Source organism: Nerophis ophidion, linkage group LG07, assembly GCF_033978795.1.
Source record: "Nerophis ophidion isolate RoL-2023_Sa linkage group LG07, RoL_Noph_v1.0, whole genome shotgun sequence".
Taxonomy (NCBI): Eukaryota; Metazoa; Chordata; class Actinopteri; order Syngnathiformes; family Syngnathidae; genus Nerophis; species Nerophis ophidion.
The window spans coordinates 27,988,848-28,005,245 of NC_084617.1; the positions used below are offsets into that span (position 1 = coordinate 27,988,848).

Genomic DNA, 16,398 nt, shown 5'->3' on the forward strand with positions numbered 1-16,398 from the left:
GTTCTGTCTCCCTGTAATGTTTGTCTGATCTTGAATGGGATTGTGCTGAAAATTTTAATTTCCCTGAAGGAACTCTCCTGACGGAATAAATAAAGTACTATCTAATCTAATCTAATCTAATATATATATATATATATATATATATATATATATATATATATATATATATATATATATATATATATATATATATACATATATATGTATTTCTATATATATATATATATTTATATATATTTATATATATACAAATATATATATTTGTGTTTATATAATATATTATATTATATTTTTTATTTGTAAGTGTAACTGAGGCCAGAGGTTGTTAATGTTTTTTTAAACCTGAGCCTAAGTTTTCCACTACAGAGGGTCCCAGGCCGACTCAAAGTAGTAATATTACTATTGATTTTATTAGTAATCAATAATTATATCCAGTCTACTTTTAGTTTACAACCTTGTCAATAAACACACGTGTTTAGCACAAAGATGATTATTTAGTGCATAAACCTTAGGCCTAGGTCAGGTTTATTAACAAAAAAAAGTAGCAACCAAATATACTGCATTAAAAGGGACTCATAAAGAACTGATGAAAAATTAATTTACATTAAATTATGTTGTGCTAAAATAAATTAACTGAATTAACAATACGTTTTCATAACTCAATACACCCTCTAGTTCAGAAACACTGACTTAGACAGATAATTTGTAAATATTTGATACTATCAAAATTGGACTGAACAATTTGATTTATGCAAATGTTTCTTAAACATGTGCTTTTATTTTTGAAACAGCTCAACACGAAATGGACACAGACTCTCTTTTACAGACATAAACGTACTCTCACACTCTTGCCACTCCTGACACAGACTGTCTTCAAAAAGCTACTATCAATGACAATTGAGCGGGTGTGCGTGTCGGCAGGGTGCCACCTCACTCGTCATGACAGTTGAGGCCCCACGTGCTCCCCAGTATTGATTATTGACACCCTTTTGGAGATTTCTGTGGAAAGTGTGTCGGTTGTAGTTGTCGAGGTGACGGTGTTCTCTGCATGGTCGGGCAGCTAGCTGTTGGCGGCGGATATTTGGGACACGACTCGCTCTGGCGTCTCCCCTACTACAGACTTGGCCCACCATCACACATATAAAAATAGAGCAGCTTTTTTGCGGTCCCAAAAATAAAAAATTGTGCCGTTAAAGAAAATGAATGGTGACACATTACACATTTAAAGGCCTACTGAAATGAGATTTTCTTATTTAAACGGGGATGGCAGGTCCATACTTTGTGTCATACTTGATCATTTCGCGATATTGCCATATTTTGCTGAAAGGATTTAGTAGAGAACATCCACGATAAAGTTCGCAACTTTCGGTGCTATGAGAAATGCCCTGCCTTTATTTGAAGTCGCAGACGATGACGTCACACGTGTGGGGGCTCCTAATATATTCACATTATTTTTAATGGGAGCCTCCAACAAAAAGTGCTATTCAAACCGAGAAAATGACAATTTCCCCATTAATTTTAGTGTGGATGAAAGATTTGTGTTTGAGAATATTGATAGCGACGGACTAGAAAAGAAATAAAATAATAAAAATAATAAGTAAAAAAAAAAACGCGATTGCATTGGGACGGATTGCGATGTTTTTAGAGACATTTCTACGTTAATTCTGGGAAATCCCTTATATTTCTATTGTGTTGCTAGTGTTTTAGTGAGTTAAATAGTACCTGATAGTCGGAGGGGTTTCTCCATGGGTGTGTTGACACCAATGTCTCAGGGGAGTCGACGGCAACAAGCTCTGTTTGATCTCTGGTAAGAAGCGACTTTTTACCACAATTTTCTCACCGAAACCTGCTGGTTGACATTCCGTCGTGATTCATGTTTGCTTGACCTCGCTCTGATCCATAGTAAAGTTTCACCTCCAGGAATTTTAAACAAGGAATCACCGTATGTTTGTGTGGCTAAAGGCTAAAGCTTCCCTACTCCATCTTTCTACGGTGACATCTCCAATATTAATTGAACAAATTGCAAAAGATTCAGCGACACAGATCTCCAAAATACTGGGTAATTATGCCAGTAAAGCAGACGACTTTTAGCTGTGTGTGTGTGCAGCGCTCATACTTCCTAAAAACCTGTGACGTCTTGCATACACGTCATCATTACACGTCGTTTTCAAGACGAAACTCCCGGGAAATTTAAAATTGTAATTCAGTAAACTAAAAAAGCCGTATTGGCATGCGTTGCAATGTTAATATTTCATCATTGATATATAAACTATCAGACTGCGTGGTGGGTAGTAGTGGGTTTTAGTAGGCCTTTAAGGTTTATACATAGCTAACATGGCAGCAAGGTGCGACAGGGCTTAGTGCTGGTGCCTCACAATAAGAAAATCCTGAGTTTGATCCCCAGGCTCGGGGTCTTTCTTTGTGGACTTTCTATGTTCTCCCCCGGAATTGCGTGGGTTCTCCAGAAAATGGATGCATGGAAGTCAAGGTAACTTGTAGAGCACAAGGCAATTCAAAGTGTTTTACAGATCATTTCAAGAAGGCTAAAATACAAGATAAAATCATCATAAAAGTTATCATCAGTCAAATTAAAATAATAAAATACAATTATAATAAAATAATCATCATTTAAATTAAATTCAAAGAGTACAGTAAATTCCGTACTATAAGCCGCTACTTTTTTCCTACGCTTTGTACCCTCCTCCGGCTTATAAAACATTACGGCTAATAAATGGAATTGAAAAAAGCAAAGAAGCTGAAAAGGTGTTTTTTTTTTGTGCCCTAGCACAATTTTTTGGACGAGATTGCTCACTGTTCTTCATTTTAGAGCTTTAATCTGAAAGTAGAACTGATGTTGCGTCTTCCAGCCATTCATAGCTTTTCAACTGCGATGAATTCCCGTCTTCTCGCCGTCTATAGTGTTTCTACTCGTATGGATTCTTCATTCACTGCTCCAAGCAACGTTTGTAATTTTTACGATATAACTAAAAGTCTTACTTACTAAACAGTCCCACGTGTGATGTCTGTAGAAGTGTTTTAATGCATTTTTGAGTTGCTATCGTAATGTGAATATTTAAAATGTTTTATTAGTAGATTGAACAGTACAGTACATATTCCGTACAATTGACCACTACATGGTAACACCCGAATAAGTTTTTCGACTTGTTTAAGCCTGGGGTCCACGTTAATAAATTCATGGTAATCAATAGAATAGAATAGAATAGAAAATAATGGACTTTGTTGTCATTATATTTGCATGAAACGAGAGTAAGGACTCCAACTTAAGGTGCGGTAGTGGGAACAAATATGGGATAAAAATAAATTACACAAGAGGTAATAAAGATAAAACTAAGAATTGAAATAAACAGACTGCTATCTAACAATAATAATACGCAATCCTGTACAATATACAAGACAGTATACAAAATAAAAAATACTGTACAATATACAGAACAAGACAAGAGTTGGGGAGTAATAAATAACAATCAAACGACTGTAGTTAGCATTAGCTAATATGCTAACATATTAATTTATTAACTTATAATGGCCTTATTTTTGTATTGTTTTAGTTTCACTAATTTCCTCGGTAAATTCACCAACACGTCACCATGGAGTTATTGAGTCTGTATAGCTGATTGGAGAGCTAGCTTGCGCATGACTTCTGTTTTGTTTGATCAGTCGTTTTACTGCCTTGCACCACACACCGTTTGGAAAACATTAAGGTGTGTAAATAAACATTTACAGAATATATCTGTGTAAATAACTCATTTCACAACGTATATATCTGCGTCTTATAGTCCGGGGCGGCTAATATATGGACATTATATTTAATTTTCTCCTAAAATGTAGTGGTTGTGGCTTATATCCCGGTGCACATCTTTGGGAAGACTATTCCAGATTTAAGGGCGTAAAAACCAAAAGGCTGCCTCGACATGTTTGGTCCTGACTCTGGGCCAAACAAACTGAGGTTCTCAGAGCTTGTGATGGATAATATGTCTCAAACATGTCCGAGATGCACTTTGGCAAAAGACCATGAAAAGACGTGTACATAAGCAAAGCTGTATTGAAGTCTATTCTACGAGCAACAGGAAGCTACTAAAAAACACGATGGGACAGATATGACGGAATGACTTCGGTTACTGACGCGGGAATTCAAAATCATGCCGTATTTCTGAATATCTTTGACAAACACTACCAACAAAATGACCACCGAATCATAAACCATGCCGTATTTTGGGACTACAAAACAATATGGCGGATCCCTTTTAATAAAAACGACAAGCAAAATGTGACGTAGGTGTCATAAATCATGACGTATTTCCAGTTTAGGTAGTGCCCAAAAGGAACAAGCGGTAGAAAATGGATGGATGGATAGTGCCCAAACCGTACACTAGACAATTCAAAGTGTTTTACAGATAAACACATTTACGGATAGTTTGTCTTTCTAAGTCAGCTTTGGAGACAATTTTTTTTAATTATAGGAACGTATTTCAGGTTGTAAAAAAGTGCCGATGTTATTCATTGTTCAAATCAGAGACCTAGTCCATTCTTGCATGTCATTTTTCTAACCTGATTGTCAGTTTTCATGGAAAGTATCTCTGTTATGTTCCCAGATGGCTCTGGGTCTAGGGATCGTAGGAGAACGCAATATAACATTGTATAAACTAAATGAGATGTATATTAAAGACAACGAAGCCAAGAATTGAAAAAAAACTAGTGTTATTGAAAGGTTACCATGTGTAACCAAGACACAGGTGTTGTCAAAGGAATGAATCAAACATACCAAAAGACACCTCTGAAAAAGAAAGGTAAGCTTACTAACTAAAGCCATTTAATTATCATAAACCAAAAACCTATCTACCTACTGTAGCCAGTGATGGAGTCCAAAACCAACAAGAGTGACAGCCACCACTAAGCCTGGTGTCTCTATACACAAGCAAGTATTCGGTGCGTAGTGTACCGAGACCTTTGTCTAACCTTGACCAAGACTAGGCTGCACACCGTACAGATACTTACAAAACACGGAAAGTTGAAAGGTAAACAAAAAAAAAAAAGGGTGGCACAAGTTAAGCAAAGAGCTTAACAAGAATGGGTACCAAAACAAAGTAGCGTCAAAGACAAAGTAGATCTGCAAGTAGGAAAATCAAGTAGAGTTTATCAAGGCTACAACACAGCATGGCAGAAAAAGAATCCACCTGATCCAGTGGTGAGCAGGATGGGAGGATGAATGGTGGACCGGGATTGGCTAGCTGATTAACAGGTGAAATGAAGAGCAGCTGAGAACAGGATCCGGTTGATTGGCAGCAGAGGCAGTGAATGAGTGTGACCTGTAGAAACAATAGGGGAAGAAACTCAAACAAACCACCACTACGTGGAACATAACAGTTTAGTGCGACTAATACAAGTTTGTCTTTTCTTCTGTGGGCCACTGACAACAATTGATTTTGTCTGAGTTTCGCTGAAGAAACCTGCTTTGGATCTGTAAACCAACAGATCACTTGCCATCAGCGACACCTAGACTTGCATCGTTGATGTACAGGACTCTTTGAAGCTACGTTATTAGCTGGCTTTGTGGCAGCTTGTTCACTTTGAACAGTAGGGGTCCTAAAAGTGAACCCTGAAGAACTCCACATGTCATAGCCATTTTGGTAAGAGACAGCCATTGCTTGTTGCAAACGAGCTGCATTTGAGTCATCAGACCGGAATAAGTCGTTACAACTGCCTCCCAAGGGCCTTTCTCCATTATAACCCATGCGTCGCACACCGTCGCTGAAAAGAAACAGGCCCTGACCGCCATCTTCTCTCCATGCAGGGGCTGAAGTGGTTCGGAAGTATGTCCGCCAGCAGCAAAAGAAGCAAGAGGAGGAGTCCAAGGTGCAGCGACTGTGGCATTGGTGGCCACGCCGTGCTGCGCTCCTTAACCCTCTTGCTTCTGGGGACCCTCATCGCCGACCCCGTGGCGGCTCAAAAGCAGCGAGGGGGTTCCTCGGAGAAAGTGCCGGTCCTAAACATTGCGGTGATTCTGGGGCGCACACGCTACATCTCCGACCGGGACATCCGGGCGCTATGGAGCAAGGAAGAACCCATTGACGTCAACGTGGTCTCGCTACTCGTCAACGAGACAGACCCGAAAAGCATCATCACCAACATGTGCGACCTGATGTCCGGGACCAAGATCCACGGTGTGGTGTTTGGGGATGGCACAGACCAGGAGGCCATTGCCCAGATTTTGGATTTTATTTCCTCGCAGACGCTCATACCCATCCTGGGCATCCACGGAGGCTCTTCCATGATCATGGCGGATAAGGTATGTGTTCTGCCGTCGATGCACACACGATGAGCTCCCCCTGTTTCCTAATCTATGCACGGTCTCACACACATTATTTCTTCTAGTTTAATTTTGTCATAAAGTACCAGTCTGGTGGGACAGTGGAGCAGAACGTGTGTGCGCTCAGAACACATGTCAAGTTAACTTTCAGTTTAGATACCATCGAAGAGAGGCAACCTAAGTGGATAAAAGTATGAGAAACCAGCTATTATTTTAGAGATTGCTCTGATCATTATATAGCTTGGTTCTCTCTCCAGTGCTGGTCTAACAGTTGTTTGTACTTACTCCTTTGAGATACGAGTATTCTGCTTAGGTATAAGAGTGTTAGGCTTTAGGATAAGAGTGTTATGCTTTGATATACGAGTGTTCTGCTTTGAGATAAATTTTCTGCTTAAGTACAAGACTGTTATGCTTTACAATAAGAGTGTTTTGCTTAAGTACAAGAATGTTCTGCTTAAGTATAAGAGTGTTCTGCTTTGAGATACGAATGTTCTGCTTTGAGATAAGTGTTCTGCTGTGAGATAATAATAGTGTTCTGCTTTGAGATAAGAGTGTTATGATTTCGGATAGGAGTGTTCTGCTCAAGTATAAGAGTGTTCTGCTTTGAGATAAGAGTGTTATGCTTTAGGATAATATTGTTATGCTTTAGGATAAGAGTTTTCTGCTTTGCGATAAGAGTGTTCTGCTTTGAGATTAGAGTGTTATGCTTTGAGATAAGTGTTATGCTTTGAGGTAAGAGTGTTATGCTTTAGGATAATATTGTTATTCTTTAGGATAAGAGTTTTCTGCTTTGAGACAAGAGTGTTATGCTTTGAGATAAGAGGGTTATGCTTTAGGAAAAGAGTGTTATGCTTTGCGATAAGAGTGTTATGCTTCAGGACAAAAGAGGTATGCTTTGAGATAAGAGTTTTACGCTTTAGATAAGGAGTGTTCTGCTCAAGTATAATAGTGTTCTGCTCTACTTTAAGAGTGTTCTGCTTTGAGATAAGTGTTTTGCTTTGAGAAAACAGTGTTTTGCTCTGAGATAAGAGTGTTTTGCTTTGAAACAAGAGTATTATGCTATAGAATAAGAGTGTTTTGCTGTAGGATAAGAGTGTTATGCTGTAGGATAAGAGTGTTCTGTTTAAGAATAAGAGTGTTCTGCTTTGGAATAAGAGTGTTCTGCTTTAGGATAAGAGTGTTCTGCTTTGAGATAAGAGTGTTATGCTTTAGGATAATATTGTTATGCTTTAGGATACGAGTTTTCTGCTTTGAGATAAGAGTGTTGGCCCTAGTGTGTGAATGTGAGTGTGAATGTTGTCTGTCTATCTGTGTTGGCCCTGCGATGAGGTGGCGACATGTCCAGCGTGTACCCCGCCTTACGCCCGATTGTAGCTGAGATAGGCGCCAGCGACCCCAAAAGGGAATAAGCGGTAGAAAATGGATGGATGGATGCTTTAGAATAAGAGTGTTCTGCTTTAGGATAAGAGTGTTCTGCTTTGAGATAAGAGTGTTATGCTTTAGGATAATATTGTTATGCTTTAGGATACGAGTTTTCTGCTTTGAGATAAGAGTGTTATGCTTTAGGATAAGAGTGTTGTGCTTTGATATAAGAGTGTTATGCTTCAGGATAAAGTGCTATGCTTTGAGATAAGAGTTTTATACTTTAGATAAGGAGTGTTCTGCTCTAGTATAAGTGTTCTGCTTTGACATAAGTGTTTTGCTTTGAGATACGAGCGTTTTGCTCTGAGATAACAGTGTTTTGCTTTGAGACAAGAGTGTTATGCTGTAGAATAAGACTGTTCTGCTCTAGTATAAGTGTTCTGCTTTGAGATAAGTGTTTTGCTTTGAGATAAGAGTGTTTTGCTTTGAGACAAGAGTGTTATGCTGTAGAATAAGTGTTATGCTCTAGTATAAGAGTGTTCTGCTTTGAGATAAGTGTTTTGCTTTGAGACAAGAGTGTTATGCTGTAGAATAAGAGTGTTCTGCTCTAGTATAAGAGTGTTCTGCTTTGAGATAAGTGTTTTGCTTTGAGACAAGAGTGTTATGCAGTAGGATAAGAGTGTTCTGCTGTAGGATAAGACTGTTCTGCTTAAGACTAAGAGTGTTCTGCTCAAGGATAATAGTGTTTTGCTTTGAGAAAAGAGTGTTTTGCTTTGAGACAAGTGTTCTGTTTTGAGACAAGAGTGTTCTGCTTTGGGTTGTAGAAAAAAATGTTAATTTTCAGTTGTAGTCACACAATTTAAGGAATCTAGGAGGACTCTCCCCTCCTAAAAGGGGGTCCTAATACAGTATCTGATGATTTGTTGATGTCTTGTTTTTTATTACATTCATGAAACTGTGAAGCAGATTTAGTGGGTAAAACTTAAATGAGGCAAGCCTTCTGTTTTTGCTTCTTTGAGTGCTTTGAAACAAGTTTTGTTTTCCCCCGGCATCAAACAGAGATCCAATATGAGCGAGAAAAGCAATCCGATGCTCTCTTGTTAGTTTTTCCACGCTTAGCTGCTGGCGCTGCTGCCAGAATATGAAAGTATATTACAATAAGTTACTTTCCAAACAGCAGTGCAGCTGGTGTCTACCCGTGTGCACCAGGAGTAATGCAAGCAGCAAAAGGTAAGTGAGCACAGGGAACTCTGGTCCAATGGGCATGAATTACAGTTAAAAAAAATGTTATTTTTGTGTCATTTGGAAGAGCGCACAGAGGTCTAGACAGTGAATTAGCAATGAAAAACAAAATTTAAGGTAGGGGGAACATTTTTGGTGGAGCTCAGTGAAAATGTTACGTTAAAGTACACACACACCTGCGTCAGCTGCAAAGACAGGTGTCTGGTGGGTACTGGGATGCCTTTTTGTTTTGAAACTTCATGTGCCATACATTTGACTCTCATTCGCGATACCACTCAAGAACCGCTGCATGTGATATGAGTGGTCGTAGCGTTTTTAGGATTTTGGTTCCATCTAACAGGAGCAACGTAAGTGGATAAAAGAATGACAAATGGGCTACCGTTTTAGAGATTGCTCTGATCTTCAGATAGCTTGGTTCTCAATCAATCAATCAATGTTTACTTATATAGCCCTAAATCACTAGTGTCTCAAAGGGCTGCACAAACCACTACGACATCCTCGGTAGGCCCACATAAGGGCAAGGAAAACTCACACCCAGTGGGACGTCGGTGACAATGATGACTATGAGAACCTTGGAGAGGAGGAAAGCAATGGATGTCGAGCGGGTCTAACATGATACTGTGAAAGTTCAATCCATAATGGATCCAACACAGTCGCAAGAGTCCAGTCCAAAGCGGATCCAACACAGCAGCGAGAGTCCCGTTCACAGCGGAGCCAGCAGGAAAACATCCCAAGCGGAGGCGGATCAGCAGCGCAGAGATGTCCCCACAGTTGTTTGTACTTACTCCTTTGAGATACAAGTGTTCTTCTTTAGGATACGAGTGTTCTGCTTTGAGATAAGAGTGTTCGGCTTTGAGATATGAGTGTTCAGCTTAAGTAGAAGAGTGTTATGCTTTGAGATAAGAGTTTTAAGGTTTAGGATAAGTTTTTTGCTCAAGTGTAGGAGGGTTCTGCTTTGAGATAAGTTTAAGTTAAAGTTAAAGTACCATTGATTGTCACACACACGCTAGGTGTGGCGAAATTATTCTCTGCATTTGACCCATCACCCTTGATCACCCGCCGGGAGGTAAGGGGAGCAGTGGGCAGCAGCGATGCCTCACCCGGGAGCAATTTTTAGTGATTTAACCCCCAATTCCAACCCTTAATGATGAGTGCCAAGCAGGGTGTGTTATTTTTTAGGATACGAGTGTTCTGCTTCAAGATAAGAGGGTTCTGCTTTGAGATACAAGTGCTCTGCTTTGAGATAAGAGTGATTTTTTTTTTTAGATAAGTGTTCTGCTTTGAAATATGAGTGCTATGCTTTGAGATACGTGTTCTGCTTAAGTATAAGAGTGTTATGCTTTGAGATAAGAGTGTAATGCTTTAGGATAAGTGTTTCGCTTTGAGATAAGCGTGTTCTGCTTTGAGATACAAGTGTCCTGCTTTGAGATACGTGTCCTGCTTTGAGATAAGTGTCCTGCTTTGAGATAAGGGTGTTCTGCTTTGGGATAAGAGTGTTCTGCTTTGAGATATGTTTCCTGCTTTGAGATAAGTGTCCTGCTTTGAGAAAAGGGTGTTTTGCTTTGAGATAAGAGTGTTCTGCTTTGAGATAAGAGTGATTTGTTTTGAGATACGAGTGTTCTGTTTTGAGATGGGAGTGTTATGCTTGCGATAAGTGTTCTGCTTAAGTATAAGAGTGTTCTACTTTGAGATACAAGTGTCTTGCTTTGAGATAAGTGTCCTGCTTTGAGATAAGAGTGTTCTACTTTGGGATAAGAGTTTTCTGCCTTGGGATAAAGGTGTTCTGCTTCAAAAAAGGGTGTTATGCTTTGCGATAAGAGTGTTTTGCTTTGAGACACGAGTGTCCTGCTTTGAGATAAGTGTTTTGCTTTAAGATAAGAGTGTTCTGCATTAGCAGAGGTAAGTTTGTTAAAGTGTAATCGATCACGGTTTTTATGATCATTTCAAGTTAAAACCGGAACACTAACCGTTGGGAGTCTTACCGCCGTTTACCAGTATACCGTTTATGGTTACAACCCGAGTTGATACTATTTAGCGGTTGGCTGTGTCACTCCCACTGATCTGTAATCACTTCCTGCATTATTGATATCAATTACCTGTCTACTGCGATGTGATTGATATCGTTTTATCGCTGAGCCCTATCCTGGAGTGTTTGATATTCACACTTTACTTGTTGATGCTGGCTGGACAGTTGAACCGTGTTGTCTACAAGATGTACTATAGGTGTAACCCATCTTACTGGATCACTGATCACATCCTTCTTTCTGTTCCATGCCATAAAACCACATCCTTGGCCGTTTTTCTAGATTTCGCCTGACCCGGTGGACCACAATAAAACCGGTCTGTCAGGTCTGTAGTATCTTTTAGCAATGGTCTTTTTTGTTTTACAGTCAACATACAAACGTACTGTGCACCTTCTGAAGATAAGTACAAGGCTGTGAGGAGGAGAGGGCGTTGTTCCTCGGAACGGGTGGTTGACGAAGCAGAGAAGTCGAGAGTCGAGGCTGAACGGGAAGGAATCTGGGAATTTTCTGACTGGCACTGTCATACACAACACCTACAGTCGAGCTCAACGTTTTTTGTTTCATCCGACCAAAGAACTTTCCTACAGAAGGTCTTATCTTTGTCAATGTGATGGTAGATGAAACAAAAAATTAGCTTTTTGGCCACAATACCCAGCAATATGTTTGGAGGAGAAAAGGTTTGGCCTTTAATCCCAGGAACACAAGGCCTACCGTCAAGCATGGTGGTGGTCGTATTATGCTCTGGGTCTGTTTTGTGGTCAATGGAACTGGTGCTTTGAAGGGAGTAAATGGACAATGAAAAATGAGGATTACCTCCAAATTCCTCAGGACAACCTAAAATCATCAGCCGGGAGGTTGGGTCTTGGGTGCAGTTGGGTGTTCCAACAGAACAATGACCCCAAACACACATTAAAAGTGGTAAAGTAATGGCTAGATCAGGCTAGAATTAAGGTTTAAGAATGGCCTTCCCAAAGTCCTGACTTAAACGTGTGGACAATGCTGAAGAAACAAGTCCATGTCAGAAAACCAACACATTTAGCTGAACTGCACCAATTTTGTCAAGAGGAGTGGTCAGAAATTCAAGCAAAAGCTTGTGGGTGGTCACCAAAAGCGCCCTTTTGCAGTAAAACTTGCCAAGGGACATGTAAGCAAATATTAACATTGCTGTATGTATACTTTTGACCCGGCAGATTTGGTCACATTTTCAGTAGACTCATAATAAATTCATAAAAGAAGCAAACTTCATGAATGTTTTTTGTGTCCAACAAGTATGTGCTCCAATCACTCTATCACAAAAAAAAATAAGAGTTGTAGAAATTATTGGAAACTCAAAACAGCCATGACATTATGTTCTTTACAAGTGAACACCACTGTATATAAGACGCTAACACTAGTTGCAGATAACACGCATCGGAGTGAAGCGACTCTGCCCCTTGACATAGGGAGAGTTGTCCCTGAGAGAAATAATCGGCCTAATTCTTGGTCTGCCCTTACTTTACTTCTTGCCTTCTCCTTGGCGCCTCCTAGCTCATCGACGAGTTTTAAATCCAAATGTCATGCTGTGTGATGTGGTCTTCTCCGCCTGGCCAGCGTATCACACACACACACGCGCACACACACACACACACACACACACACACACACACACACACACACACACACACACACACACACACACACACACACACACACACACACACACACACACACACACACACACACACACACACACACACACACGCTGGTGCTGGAGCCTCCAGGTGAAGCTCCCATTTATGCTGGCCGTGTAAGCTTGTGAAAACCCTGTGTGTCATATCTGTGTTTCTGATGATTTCATCAGACGCCAGGCACCAACTTTCCAGTGACCTCACACGACACAACGCACAAAAAGTGTTGTGTGAGTCCAAAGTTTATGAAACCAAACAAGTGGACTTTTAGTAATGTCACCTGAAACGTGTTAAATACACGTCATACCTTGGATGGAGCTAGCGAGAGACGGATATTGGAATTAATTATGAAGTTGGTCCACGGGGTGGAATTGGGCCAAGTAAATGGAGTGCACTACTGGGCTTCAACCAGAAGAGGCGCTCTTTGTTTAGCGTGAACTTGTAGCTGCAGAGATTAGTTAAATTGATTCGATGAGAAAAAAAACTGTTTTGTTGCTTCGATTAATCGTTTAATGCAGGGGTGTGCTAGCTTTTTGACTGAGGGGCTACATTTGCCTGAAAAATTTCGCAGAGTGCCGAAAGCCGACTGCATGTGAAGTAACAATATTATATAGCCTATACATATATATGTTTACATATATATGTATATATATATATATATATATATATATATATATATATATATATATATATAAAGTATATATATATATATATATATATATATATATATATATATATATATATATATATATATATATATATATATATATATATAAAGTACTATCTATCTATCTATCTATATATATATATGTATATATGTATATATATACATATATATGTATGTATATATATATATATATATTTTTTTTTTTTTTTTGTTAATATAATGATACATATATTTATATATTGATATTTTCCCCCTGCGACCCCAAAAGGGACGGTAGAAAATAGATGGATATGGATATTGCCCAAATTAGTTTTCTTAGTCTTGAGTTCGTAGTGATGGATCCTCTCCTTGGCGATAGTTTCAACAGTCTTCTGGCCTCCTTGAAGGTTGCTTAATTCCTCGGTGAAGGTTTATGCGGTTGGAAGTATAAGTAGCTGAGTATTTCCGCTGCCTTGCTGCATCCAGATTTTCACTAATCCCCATGTGAAATATGAGGAGAAACACGCCTGCGATGATTAGGCCTTGTAAGACTCTGTGTGTTTGTCTATTCCTGATTACGCCTTTGTGTTGTATGTGGGACATTTCCCCGCATACGTGCTTTAATCTAGATGCCCGTACCATGTGCGGGTGTTTCCACTGCCCGTCACTTAGAGGATCAATCTCTAAGCACTGATGACTCCCAGTGAAAGGCACAGGAGCCTCAAGAGAAGGAGTGTTCAAAGGGCGACCTGTGGGCGTCCTCAATTTGGCCCGCAAGACCTCAAGTTTAAGAAGGAATTCATTTTAAAAGTCAATTAGTCGCCATCTGGGGGACAAAATCAGTAATTCAGGTCTTTGACCACCTACAATGCATTGGTCTGTGATAGTGCAGGCAGTTTTAATGGCCCAATGCAAACAACCTTCCCTAGTCATGGTGCACATTTTTTTTAATGGAACCAACACAAAAGGCCAACAGACATGGTCACACATAACACAAGATAACACAATTTGTGGGTATTAAAAAAAACAAAAAACGTCCATACACCATAATTAAATTCAGAAATACATCTGTTTAAATCCATTACAAAGAATGATGGGAAAACTGTAAAACACTGTGTCCACACGAAGGGGCGCCGAAAAGTGGGGGTAAAGGAGACGGATTCTAGGGGCCCATGATGGAGGGGGGCTCAGAGACGCCCCTAATCATGATGACATTATATGAAATTATGTGTTGGGGGCCCTGTAAAGATTATTTTCATTGGCCCAAAATCCCTAGTAGCGCCCCTGTCCACACTTATCCATGTTTGGCATATTTTAGCTGCTTGATATTTCTGATTGATTACGATTGTAGCTGAGACAGGCGCCAGCACCCCCCGCGACCCCAAAAGGGAATAAGCGGTAGAAAACGGATGGATGGATGGATGGATACAAAACTAAGTAGATCGTTACAGAAGTAAACAAGGATAGAAGTCGAACTTTCACATAATCTTAAAATCCAATCATTGTAATTATTATGTGTGTGTGTGTGTATTTACATATATATATATATATATATATATATATATATGTATATATATATATATATATATATATATGTATGTATATATATATATATATATATATATATATATATGTATGTATATATATATATATATATATATATATATACACATATATATATATATATATATATATATATGTATATATACTGTATATATATATATGTGTGTGTGTGTGTGTGTGTGTGTGTGTGTGTGTATTGTATAAGTGTTACTTTACATGTAGTCGGATTTCAGCTCTCGACCAATTTTTTTTAGCCAGGGCCAAAAGGTTTGGACACCCATGCTCTTGAGACTTGGATCTGACAGATCCCTGACAGAAAATAAGCTGCCATTCACCTTCACCTTCTGTCACATGTTCTTCTTTGTCGGTCTTAATGTTCTTCATGCTCGCCCGTTTAGCAGATAAACGTTGCATCATCTCCTTGAGCGAGCCATTTCTCCACATCTCAACCTTACGTTGAATAATGCATGGGCTGCCCTGTACTGAAAAGAAGACATTAATGATTAAGGAAAGAATCGTCTTCCTTTCCTGTTTTTTTTTTTTTTTTTTTGAAGTGGTTGAGCCTAACGGGTCAGTATTAGCATTTTAATGCCGTTGCTCTCGTTTCAAGTTATTCTGCTACGATTCTTGCATCAACTGTTTAATTCTTGCACAACCCTCATTCCTTGGGCCCTTTAATGGTGTGGGTAGATGTCTGGACCCACTTGTTCTCACACTGAATGGTTATCGACTCCCTACGAGGTCACTAATGCAGACTGGATGGGGTTAGTCACGGCCGCTCTTCATCCTGCATTTTAGAAGACTCCATGTGCCGTGGCTGCGAGCGATACGTACGTCCTCGTGTCCGCTCTCATTTGTCTGACGTCTTTTGTTGCAGCAGACACTTTTTTACCCGCTTTCATTCCTTTTCTGTTTTGCCTCTTCAATAATGGCCTTCTGGTAACATGCACTGTACAGCAGGGTGTAGCCTGGTGGGGCCATTTGTGACATTTAATGACCCCTGGCACGTTCTAAAATTTCTATAAACCCCAAAACCAGTGAAGTTGGCACATTGTGTAAATGGTAAATGAAAACAGAATACAATGATTTGCGAATCCTTTTCAACTTATATTCAATTGAATAGACTGCAAAGACAAGATATTTAACGTTCACACTAAGAAACTTAAAGGGGAACATCATCACAATTTCAGAAGGGTTAAAACCAATAAAAATCAGTTCTCAGTGGCTTATTTTATTTTTCGAAGTTTTTTTCAAAATTTTACCCATCATAGAATATCCCGAACAAAGGCTTTTAAATGCCTGATTTTCGCTATCTGTGAAGCCACCGTCCATTTTCCTGTGACGTCATCCAGTGATATACGTGCTATCCAGGCGGATAGCACAGCAAGATATAGCGACATTAGCTCCGATTCAGACTCGGATTTCAGGGGCTTAAGCGATTCAACAGATTACGCATGCATTGAAACGGATGGTTGGAGTATGGAGGCAGATAGCGAAAACAAAATCAAAGAAGAAACTGAAGCTATTGAGCGAATAGCTATTGACGCTATTTGGCCATGTCTGCCT

The 16,398-nt window shown here is 39.4% G+C and overlaps 1 protein-coding gene across 3 annotated transcripts in view; it reads left to right on the plus strand.

The window, feature by feature from the left end:
- The window catches only part of grin2aa (glutamate receptor, ionotropic, N-methyl D-aspartate 2A, a), a 472,867-nt gene that overhangs the window by 25,230 nt on the left and 431,239 nt on the right, over positions 1–16,398 (plus strand). For 2 of the 3 annotated variants that reach the window (XM_061905858.1, XM_061905859.1), the window contains one exon: positions 5,813–6,307. In XM_061905858.1, coding sequence (XP_061761842.1) covers positions 5,834–6,307 — 474 coding nt within the window. In that variant the 5' untranslated portion in view covers positions 5,813–5,833. Of the gene's footprint in view, positions 1–5,806; positions 6,308–16,398 lie in introns of those variants that run through there. The other variant, XM_061905856.1, reaches the window with a different exon arrangement.